Genomic DNA, 12,183 nt, shown 5'->3' on the forward strand with positions numbered 1-12,183 from the left:
ACTCCCCGGGGCAGCTCTACCCTGTCTTAGAGGGTCGCGATGAGTAGGCCTTGACTTAAAGGTAGTGAGAGGGTTGGGAATAATAGTGATTGGGGAAATGGGGACAACTACTAATGGGAATGGGATTCTTTTAGGGGTGGTGAAAATGCTTTCCAACGGATGGTTGTACAACTCGGTGACCACTAGAGCCGTGGTCCTGTACACTTCAGATGACTTGTATGATATGTAAATTATACTCCAATAAACATTTTGAAAAGAGGGAGTAAGTGTGTCGCTGAGGTTTCAGTATCACCGTTTTGAAATCTTGCGGTGTTCCTGAACCAAGGAAAGTGGTTTGGATGGTCTACATCAGTGGTTCTCAACCTTCCTAATGCCGCAATCCTTTAATAAGTTCCTTGTGTTGTGGTGACCTCCCAACCATAAAATTATTTTTGGGGCTACTTTATCACTGTAATTTTGCTACTGTTATGAATCAGGCGACCCCTGTGAAAGGGTTGTTCGACCCCCAAAGAGGTTTCAACGCACAGGTTGAGAACTGCTGGTCTACATCAGATAATGTCATTAAAAAACCAACCAACAGCAACAACGAGTCAAGTCCAAGTTTCTGAAGTAGCTGCAAATTAAATAAATCGATGCAAGTTCTCCGTGTTACTAAAGATCACCAAGTCCAGCCATCACCACCACCGTGGTGGTGTTTTTAGGGCCTGTCAAGTGTGTTCCAACTCACAGGAACCGTGTCTCCCACAGAAGGAAACGTGGCACCGGTACTGAGCCATGCCGACCATCATTGGCCTCTTTGAGCCTATTGTTTCGGTCATTGTGTCATCCAGCTCATTGAGGGTCTTCTCCTTCTTTGCGGACCCTCGACCAATCAAGCTGCCCTTCTTCAGGGACTGGTCCCTCTGATAGCATGTCTGAAGTGCATGAAATCAGTTGTGTCAGCCTTCCTTCTAAGGAGCATCCTGGCTGTACTTCTAACACAGACTGGTTCATTCTGGCGGCCCACGGCCCAGTTGATATTCTTCAAAGGACCCCAAGGGCACATTCTTCTCTGGTCTTCCTTATTCATTGTCCAGCTTTTGCATGCATGTGAGGTGATTGAAAAGTACCATCACATGGGCCAGGTGTCACCTGAAAGGGATCTTTTGAATACCTTAAAGCAGAGGTTCTCAACCTTCTCAATGCTGCGACCTTTCTTACGTTCCTCATGTGGAGGTGACTCCCAACCATAACATTATTTTCGTTGCTCCTTTATAACTGTAATTTTGCTGCTGTTATGATCGTTATTGAGAATGATGAGGGCAATGAATGTACAAATGCGCTTTACACAATTGATGTGTGTATGGATTGTGATAAGAGTTGTATGAGCCCCTAATAAAATTTTTTTAAAAAAGATCGTTATGTAAATATATGCTTTACAGGATGTATTTTCATTGTTACAAATTGAACATCATTAAAGCATAGGGATTAATCACAGAAATATGTAATTATATATTGTGAAATACTTATTTCTAGTGACAAATCAATGGAATTTTGTCTTGAAGCATGGTGTAGCATGGGTAACAGTCTTCAGGCCAGGTACTCGTATGTGGGCTTATCTGCATGTGGGTGGACCCACCTGGAGATGGATAGAGGAAGTTTCTCCATTCCTAAGACCGTCAGAAATAAGTGTTTTCCAATAGTCTTAGGTGACCCCTGTGAAAGGGTCCTTCGACCTCCAAAGGGGTCGCGACCCACAGGTTGAGAACCGCCTCCTTAAAACTCTCTTGCAGGTGGGTTGGCCAGGGTTGGGTTTCTTGATTACTGCTCTTTGGACGTTGATTGCAGCTCCAGGTGAAAGGAAGTCCTTGACAATTTCACTGTTTTCTCTTTATGGGGAGGCCGTTGATCGATCCTATTGTGAGGATTTATTATGTGGAGGTGTGATCTCTACTGAAGGCTGTACAGTGAACCCTCGCCACTTCGCGCTTCGACTTCAGCGGCTTCACTCTATCGCGGTTTTTGCGTAACAGCGCCCACTGCCTACACCCGCTCCTTCAGAGGAAAAAGATGGCGACCCACCTGTAGAGTACATCCCTTAAGTCATTTCATAGGCTATTGATTACAGTATTTGTAAGAACTATGTATAATAATACTGTATGTGAAATATGTAATACTGTAAACTAGATGCCATAAATAATATAATAAATAATAAATGATAATTGTAATGTCCAACATGTTTTACTGTATTTTCCCTTTTTCGTTTAATAAATTGGGTAATACGAGTGTAATGGTGACTAAAGGGTGTTTTTTCATGTCCTCTATGCTCTAACTACGAAAATATTTGATTTACAAATAAGGAATCCTACTTTGCGGAATTTCATTTATCACGGTAGGGTCTAGAACCGATTAACCGCGATAAACGAGGGTTCACTGTAATCTTTGATCTTCATCAGTAAGTGCTGCAAGTCCGCTTTGGTTTCATCCAAGAAAGAGTTGTGTCATTTTCATATCTCCAGCCTTCAATTCCAATGCCATGTTCTTTATGTAGTGCAGCGTTATTTAGTTCAATTTATTTGCCCCACATCCAGATGGACTCTCTCTGCCAAGGAGTAAATGCTGAATCATAGGACCCCCCTGTGGCTTTCTGAGGCTGTAACTGTTTATGGGAGTAGAAAGCCCAGTCTTTTCTCCTGAGGAGCTGCTGGTAGTTTTGAACTGCTGACCATATGGATCACAGCCCAACACCTAACTACTACACCACCAGGACTCCTACGTAGATTGACTAAAGGAAGATGCTACAACCCAGATGCACACCTTCCTGATTTTAAACCATGCAGTATCATCTTGATCTGTTTGAACAACTGCCTCTTGGGCTAGCTTCTGCATACGCACAATTAATTTTTCTGGAATCCCATTTTCACAATGTTATCCATAATTTGTATGATTCACAGTCAAATGCCTTTACATATTCAATAAAACACAGGCAAACACCTTTTACAAAATGTATTATTCCCCCACTATCATGACCCCAGTTCTACCTTACAAATCCAGCTAGACCAGAGCATGTACAGATAAGAGCTGTCGACACACGGGATCCAGGACAGATAGACCCCTCGGGAACAATAATGGGAGTAGCGATACCATGAGGGTAGGGGCAAGTGGGGGGAACTGATCGCAATGATTGACATGCCACCTCCTGACCCTGAGGGGATGAACAGAAACGTGAGTGAAGGGACAGAGCAGATGTTGTTATGAAAATAATAATAATTTGTTATTCATCAAGGGTTCACAGGGGTGGGACCGTAGGGGAGGATGGAAAAAAGAGGAGCTGATACCAAGGGCTAAAGTAGAAAGAAATGTTTGAAAATGACATGTACAAATGGGCTTGATACAATTATTGTATGGATTGTTTTAAGAACTGTAAGAGACCCCAATAAAATGATTTATAAAAATTTTATTATTAATTTGGAGTTATACATACGTCATTCCACAGTTCAATCCACGTCAAGCCATACATCTTTCTTATATTCTCTGCTTTCAGCTAAGATTCGTCTGACATCAGCAATGAGATCCCTGCTCCACGTCCTCTTCTGAATCCAGCCTGAGCTTCCAGCAGCTCCCTGTTTAGTGCTGCAACTATTTTGAAATTATCGCCAGCAACATTTTACTTGTGATATTAAGGGTTGCTATGAGTTGGAATCTCAGTAATGGCATTTGATTTGACATTCATTTTTGGTCAACTAATGATATTATTAGACAATTTCTGCATTCCATTGGACCACTTTTCTTTGGAATGGGCACAGATAGGGATCTCTTCCAGTCAGTTGGCCAGGTAGCTGTTGTCCAAACTTCTCCTCATGGATGAGTGAGCACTTCCAGCACGGCCTCCATTTGTTGGAGCATCGTCATTGGGTCATTGGTATTCCCTCCGTCTCTGGAGACTTGTTTTGGCCAATGCCTTCAGTGCACCTTGGACTTCTTTGAAGACAATACCCATAGTCAAACTCATTATCCACATTTTGATTTGTCATCATGTATGAACAACCTCTTCCTGGTTCAAAAAGAAGGCCAGAAAGTGTTCGTGAGAAGGCTGGAGTTCCAACACGGGCAGTTACCAGAAATTAGAACTCGCGGGTACTAGGTCCACCATCCTTCCTCATCCGAGCTACTGTGACCTGGGCAACTCACTCGGTCTTTGAACCTGGACTGTATTTCTTAGACAGGAGGCCTGGGGGTGTAGTGGTTACGTGCTGGGCTGTGATTCACATGGTCAGCAGTTTGAAACGACCAGTAGCAACTTGGGAGACAGACTGGATTTTCTACTCCCATAAGCAGTTACAGTCTCAGAAAGCCACAGGGGGTTGCTATGCGTCAGCATTGACTTGATGGCAGTGAGTTTGGTTTTGGTATACCTTATAGGTTATTGGAAAAATCCTATGCGCTACTGTGGGAAAACACTTCCAACAAATTAAAGCCGTATGCAAATAGGTAGTATTTGCTATCACGAAGCTAGAGGCCATAGAGGGTGAGTCCAAAGCTAATACCGGTATTTTTTAAAGTAGCATTCTCTTGAATCTTTCACTCTTTAAGTGCCATTAGTATTCATATCAAACTCTTTATAAGCTTATTTCTAAACCATCAGGCTACACGCCTATCAATTTAATATCTTTAAGAACATTGTTCCTAGAAATATTGCTGCAAGGGCCTTGCAGAACCTTCCTTCAAATAGGAAATGGGCTTGTAGGTCAAAGCTGGCACATGATCATCTGCGAAATGAGCGCTGGTAATGACACTGCCATCTTATCAGAAGAGGTTAAAAAGGGATCTCCAATCTCCAATTGTAAGATACTGGGAACACATCACATTTTTGTCAACCAAATTAAAAAAATGAAGTTTAATTTCCCAAAATGTTATTAAAAATGGACTCTGTCATCAGATATCATACTGCAAAGATGAAATCTTGCTACAGAGCAGTAAAATTTGCTGTAATAATAAGCTTTCAACAAATAGAAATTCTTTTTGCAGTTCTTGAACTTGAGAGATTTTTGCCATTATAAAAAGTGTGTTCTCCATCACCTGCACCCCCGCCCTACCAGGAGTCATGGGCAAATGTTTCCTACAAGACTTTGTGCATTCAAATGGCTTTCAAGTTGTTAAGGCAAGTGGACCAGGGTGAGAGGAGTAGGAGGGTGGGGGGAATGTGACACTCGGTTAAGTCTTTAAAAAATTATCAAACACTTCCCAGTTCACTTCTTAGACTTTTTATTACTTGGTAGGGTAAAAACCTGCCATTTCCCCTCCCCTAAATCCTCAGTCTTTTCTCTCCTGTCATTACTTTGTGCCTTAAGAGAATTAAACTAACTCCAGTCATCTTAACCCTGTGGCAGATCCAAAGTTCAAGTTCAGAGGTAACTGTTACATATATTCTATGCTTAAATGCATGTGGCGATGGCGGCCTTAACACGAAACTCTTGATGTCACATTTCTTCTTCGACAGCCCTCTTGGGGTTTGAAAACGCTGACGTGCGTGACTGTCTGGGAGCCTCAGATGTCTGTGTGGCACTCTGTCCCCACGGAAAACATGCTCTAGAGAGCGAACAACACGGAAGATGGCAAAAGCTGTATCAATCTCATTAGTCTTTCTCTGGCATCTTGGCATACACATAGGAGTCAGTCTTGGAGGGCAATGGCGGCCTACTAGCCAGTTTGTTGTTTAGCCCTATTAGGGTTGAACAGGTGTGTGTCCAATGATAGAGGTATTCGATGACAATCTGACCAAAATTCCATACTTCAATTCGAGAATGAGCTGCACCCAGAGAAAAAGAAAAAACACAAAGAAAAAGTTTCATTATTCCATTATTATGTCTTACTATGGTTAAAACAAGACGTTTCAGGATGCTGCCCAACGTTTCTCAGCTATGGCCTAAGTCAAAACCATTAGCCAGATCGTCTTTAAATATCTAATAACTGAGAAATAGATATCATTTGTTATAGCCACATCATGAAGTTAACGATGAAAGGTCTAGAAATTTCATCACGGATATGTCTCAAAAACATCTTGTTGAGTACCCAAAAAATAAGTTGTAGAATAATACAACCGCAATTTTAGAAAGTGTGACTCCTTGAAAAACAATTAGAATGTCTATGGAATCATCAGCATGTAGTAAAAGTTCCAAAAAAGACCATGCAGGAGACTGCTAAACGTCAAATTTATAGCAGCATATATTTAGGGTGGAAGAAAAGAGAATAGGATTGACAAGGGGTAGAACGGCACAAATGTTTCAATCATCTGACGGAACTAAGGCTGTTGTTCGGTGCCATTGAGGGGGGTCCCATTCAAAGGGACCCTGTGAACAACAGAATGAAATACTGCCCGTCCATGTTCATGTTAGATAAAGAATGCAGCTTGGTCGATAACTACACAAGGGCTCATCCCTATTTATCAATGTTTGAAATATTCCCCCTTTAAGGATTATTTTAAAATACATAATCACAGCATCGTAGATTTAGTTTGTTCAGTTGCAAACTGTTAAGCTGTCATTGGTCGAAGTGACTCCCCCCCCCCTCCCCCGTGCCCCCAGCCCAGGAGTCAATGATAATCATATTAAGATAAGATGGTACACTGGCAAGAGGCTATCAGACAGAGCTCAGCTTAAACCTTGATACTCTCCCAACTAGTTTTGTGACCTTGACAAGTCACTGAATCGCTGAGCCTCGGCTTCCTCTTCCGGGAAATAGGCTCAAAATTCAGGAGTTGTTACGAGGTTTCATTAAAAAGGCACACAAAGGTCTCTCACAGAGTAGATGCTCCAACAAATGCTAATCACCTCCCTTCTTTTCAGGGGCTCCCACCCCGAGGTTTATGTCTTCTTCATTTTTGTTACTTCTACAAGTCTATCAGCGTTTCCTGGACCAATAAATTGCTGAGTTGAATGACATAAACATTACATTATACTTGAACAGGGTGTTTAAATATAGAGAGTCTTCCATACAGTAACTCAGTAACAATAATGACATTTATGTCATTCATGGATATCTGTTAGAATTTCTCCTGCTTACAAAACAGAACATATTTGATTTCTCTGTTTTCTTGCAACAGGAGGGAACAGGATTTTTTTTTTTTTAAACAGGATTTTCTGATCTAGGCTTTGCCTTCCTCTGGTTTCACTGGTCCTACAGGGAGAAGGGAAAGCACATGGAATGTGGCCAATATCCATAACCCCCCCTTTGTATTGGAGACCGACTGTAAGACATGTGGGTACAATTAATTTTCTGACATTCTCTCTCTTCACAAACACACACACACACAACACACACACACACACAGACACTGCCTTTCCTCACTCAACGGTAAGTGTCCAATAAATGTTGGATTTAAACAACATTAACTTATGAAATAATTGAATTCAGGGTTTCAGATACAAAATGTCTTTTCAGATTATAGGTCAGGAACATTAGAGACCATTAGGAATAAGAATAAAAACAGATGGCGGTCATGAGCACATTAACAAAACCCAATTCATCTCAGTTCATGGGCAATTTGAAACTAATCAGCATAGGCACTCATACTTAAGACTTGGAGGGGGCACTTATTACAATGGATCCCTCTTTGTATTAATTAGTTCCCAGGAATCTTTATAAAGTAAATGCCGTAGGCTTCTAAAGAGTACTTTATCTTTATTGCTGTTGCAATTTTAGGACTCTAAATGAAAGTTTACCCCAGGACACCCCGAAACCTAATTGTTGTAGCGGTAACAGCCCTTTTGGAAACTCCATTAAGACCCCGGTGCCGGGGACGCCCGCCGCTGTGTTCTCTGAACATCCACATCAACAGGCCAGGGCTCGGCAGCCTTTATGAAGCAAGCCAGCCGTCTCCATGGTGATTCAAGGACACGGAGAGGGGGGTGGTGGGGTGGGCCTACGTAGCCCCTGACGACAACCTTGGAGATAAGGGTGGTTCCTGTTTCCCCGCTCTTTCCCGTGGAGACTAACAACGCGTCGAAGGCGTCTTCTGACGGCGTCGCCTGGCTCGCAGGTGCGCTCCCCATCACTGTCCCACACTGCCCCCTCGTGGTGGCACAGGCTGCCTCTTGCAGGTGCGCCGGCGCCGACTCCACACCGCGCACAGGGTACCACTGCGACTTCTTTCCTACCTTCTGCATTGCGAAGGCAAAGGCGGGAATAAATGATCGGGACACATTGAAGCTCCAAAGAATTGCTGGTCCAGCCTTTGAGTCTGAAACCAAACTGACTGCTGTCAAGTCTGCACCCCCTTTAGACCTCGCGCCACAAAGGTGGTAACTCTTGACGGAGGCTGGCGGGTTAGCCGCTGAACGCTTAACCGCCGCGCAACCAGGGCGCATTCTCCTCCAGAAACATGATGATGATATTTTTATAGGTTCTAGTTTAATCAAATGTTTAATCACATAGGGAATTCACGATCCTGGAAACACTGGGCTAGTATACGAGATGTCTAAATTAAAACTCCATTTATGGATCCCTGCTTGAGTACTCGATTAATTAAGCTAACACCTTTGAGGATTACAGACAATTAGTAAAAATGGGCAAAGCAAAAATGAATGAAGTATTTAAACTTCAATTTGGAAAGCTAAAGTGTAACCGTTCTTTTCAACTAAAAATTAACCCAAGATCTGTGGGTAGCAATTAGCGTTTCAGAATGTTTCTGAAAAGAAATGAAAATTTTCCACAAGTTTTGAAGCCTTCTCATATTAGGATAAATCAAAAAGCATTGCTACAAAAATCATAGAAATAGTATACGAAAATGTGGAGCTATTTTTTTCTCCACACATCGTCCACTTAGGTCCATATACTTCTAAAGACAGCATTTTCTTCTGAAGGCTCTGCTCCCATCTCTCTAATCCTTCCTGGAAAAGAAGCATATTTTAACCAAAAAGAACTAAAGAAAATGTTCAAGCTTTGAACTGCAATATTGAAAGATTCTGTATTAATTGATGCAGGAAACATCCAAAGAAGATGGAAAGAATACACACAGGCATTGTGCCCCAAAGAACTGGTTGACCTCCTACCGTTTGATCATTTTAGGAGGTAGCTTATGAACAAGAACCAATAATACTGAAGGAAGACATTCAAGCTGCACTGACAGCATTAGCCAAAAACAGGGCTCTAGGAATTGATGGAATACTAATTTAAATGTTTCCACATGCTGATGAGGCACTGGAAGTATTCACTAGTCTAGGCCATGAAATTTGGAAGGCAGCCATGGGGCCATCTGACTGCAAGAGATCTATATTTGTACCCATTCCAAAGAAAGGTGACTCAACAGAATGTCCAGATGATATATCATTGATACCACATGTAAGTAAATTTATGCTGAAGACCATACATCAACGGTTGCAGCAATACATTGAAAAGAAACCGCCAGAGGTTCAGACCGGATTCCTAAGAGGACATCATTGCCGATGTCAGGTGGATCTTGGCTGAAAGCAGAGAACACCAGAAAGATATTTACTTGTGTTTTACTGACGATGCCAAATCATTCAACTGTGTGGACCATACCAAATGATGGATAGTCTTGAGAAGAATGGAAATTCTAGAACATTTTATTGTGCTCATGTGGACCTTGTACCTGGATCAAGAGGCAGTGGGAACAGAACAGGGGAATACTGTATAGTTTAAAATGACAAAAGGTGTGCGGTCGGGTTGTATCTTCTCATTATACTTATTTAATCTGTATGCTGAGCAAATAAACAGAGAAACCGACTTATATGAAGAAGAGTGTGGCATCAGGGTTAGCGGAAGGCTTATGAACAACCTGTGATATGCAGAAGACCCCAATCCTCACAAATGGCCCAATAGAGTGACGTCATGATAAATGGAGAAAATCGTGAAATTGTCAAGGATTTAGTCTTGTTTGGATCCACCATCACTACTCACAGAAGCAACAAGACATTAAACGGTGGCATTGCATTGGGTAAATCTGCTGCGCAAGACCTCTTTAAAGGGGTGACAAGCAAGGATGCTATTTTGCAATGGCCTCCTCCACATGTGCAAGTTGAACCCGGAATAAGGAAGACCAACGAAGAAGCAATGCCTTTGAACGGTGGTTCTCCCACAAAGACTCTTGATAGCACCGTGGCCTGCTCAGAGAACAAACCAATCCGTCGGGGAAGAAGTACAACCAGGATGTGCCTTAGAGGCAAGGATGGTCACACCTTTTTCACGTACTTTGAACTTTTGTTGGGAGAGACCAGTCCCTGGAAAAGCACATCATGCTTGCAAAAGAGGAAGGCCCTTGGCAAAACTGATGGACACCGTAGCTGCCACCATGGACTCAACCAAGCACAATGGTGAGGATGGCGGCGGGCCGGGCGGTGTTCTGTTCACTGTACAGAGGGTTGCTATGAGTCGGAACTTACTCGGTGGCACCTGACAACAATCCTTCCCAAAGAATTCTGTATTCTCCAGTTCACACCTCTTCAAAATGGCAGTTTGGGGATCCAGAGGCGACCCACATGATGCTCCTTTCAGGATTCTTTGAGTTTGGGGAACAAGCACAATTCTGAAGGAGTAGGAAGAGTCCTGGTGGCATAGTGGTTAAGCACTGGGCCGCTAACGGCAAGGTTAGCAGTTCACACCAGCTGCTCCTCAGGAAAAAGAGGAGGTTTTCTGCCCCTTGAGAGTGACAGTCGCCCAAATCCATAGGGGCCATTCTACCCTGCCCTCTAGTGACCCGTCCCGTGGGTCATTAAACAACATGGATACCTGAAAAAGGGACTGGGAATGAAGAGGGGCAAGAGACGCAAGAAATGGAGGCAAGACAGGAGTCTGATCAAGCCTCGTTTATTGAGCAGAAGGCAGAGGCTTAAATAGCCAATGGTGGGCAGGTAACAGTACATCATATGCTAATAAAGTGTAACAGGTAGTATCCAATAATCACGCAGCTACCAAATAGGGAAGAAATGGCAGGCATCAGTCCTCAAACAGGTCCGCATGCAAATGAGGTGCACTTGGATGCCTGGCGGAGGTGTCCAATGAGCACGGCGGCTGCCTGCCACTGAGCACCAATCATCACAAAGGCCAAACTCAGGCAGGACAATAGGCCAGGGAACATCCGGGAATGGAAGCTTGGACGGTGCAGGCCATGGGCTGAGAGACATGCAGACTCCCACGTGTGCAGACTCCCACACTCTGGGGCCGTTCTGAATCGAAATACACGCGATGGCAGAGAGCAGGACTGGAGCTGGAGGATGGGTGAAGGGTTCCCACTGAATTCTTGTAGAGCCATCTGGCTACCCTCCCAGCAAGAGCAGGTGCATTGCCAGGATGGGAACCAAAGTTCCTTGGCACAACTTTGCTGGCCTTTTCCTCACTGAGGCCATTTTCAATTTCCTTACGTGTTCTTCATCATAAGCCTGGGGATTGTCCTGTGTTCTTTGAGGAAAATCTATTAAGATTACCCCTTTGGAATCCTAAAAATGAGCCCCCAGAACCTTCTGAGCTAACCTTTCTGCCTTGAATTTACTTGGTCCAGCAGATCCTCTTCGAAGCCACTGTTTGGACCTTGATCATATTGGTAAATCCAAGACTCATCTGTGGTTATGATTTATTGTTATTGTTACTCTATTATTCCATGGCATCGTTGTCATTGGCTTTCATCTTGCTGTCAGACTGACGGGAAGACCAGCTCTTAGAGCTAGCTGATCATCCGGGTGTTAAGGCTTTGGCACCCAGGAAGCCAACCCTTTGCTGAGCGCTTCCAGAGGTTGCTTGACGTTGAAAATGCCGAACTGCCCCTAACATTAGCAGTTATTACATCGGTGGTTAGTCTGCGGTCTTCTCCACCAGCTTCCTGACTTCAGCCCGAGATTTTTCATTTGTCGAGGTTGGCAGTCTTTTCTCTCTCGGCTCATGTTTGAGGACTTCCTAGCGTTCCTTAACGTGTTTGAACCTGTAAGTTTATTACAAAGCTTCAACGATTTGGGAAGACGTCCACTTGAGTTTCGTTAAACATTTTATGTTAGCCCTGACCTCTAAATTTTTTTTCTCATGACACAAACTACCCTATGTTTGGAAGGCACCCTAAGGAGACGAAGTCAAATGTTTGACTGAATTTGTCTGCAACCATCCACCATTCACAGGGATGCTACTCCACATGTTGTTTGGATTCAACCCACGCAGGTATGAATTAAAACCCTACAAGCAATACCTTTTGACGTACCC

At 43.3% G+C, this 12,183-nt stretch overlaps 1 protein-coding gene across 1 annotated transcript in view; it reads right to left on the reverse strand.

The window, feature by feature from the left end:
* Positions 1–5,615: 5,615 nt before the first annotated feature.
* The window catches only part of EFCAB5 (EF-hand calcium binding domain 5), a 138,727-nt gene continuing 132,159 nt past the window's right edge, over positions 5,616–12,183 (reverse strand). Inside the window, exon 21 of the mRNA XM_004707321.2 lies at positions 5,616–5,788. Within this exon, the coding sequence (XP_004707378.2) occupies positions 5,616–5,788 (173 nt within the window). The remainder of the gene's footprint in view (positions 5,789–12,183) is intronic.

This window comes from Echinops telfairi, unplaced genomic scaffold, assembly GCF_000313985.2.
Source record: "Echinops telfairi isolate 266 unplaced genomic scaffold, ASM31398v2 ScPeMD7_7458;HRSCAF=8496, whole genome shotgun sequence".
Classification (NCBI taxonomy): domain Eukaryota; kingdom Metazoa; phylum Chordata; class Mammalia; order Afrosoricida; family Tenrecidae; genus Echinops; species Echinops telfairi.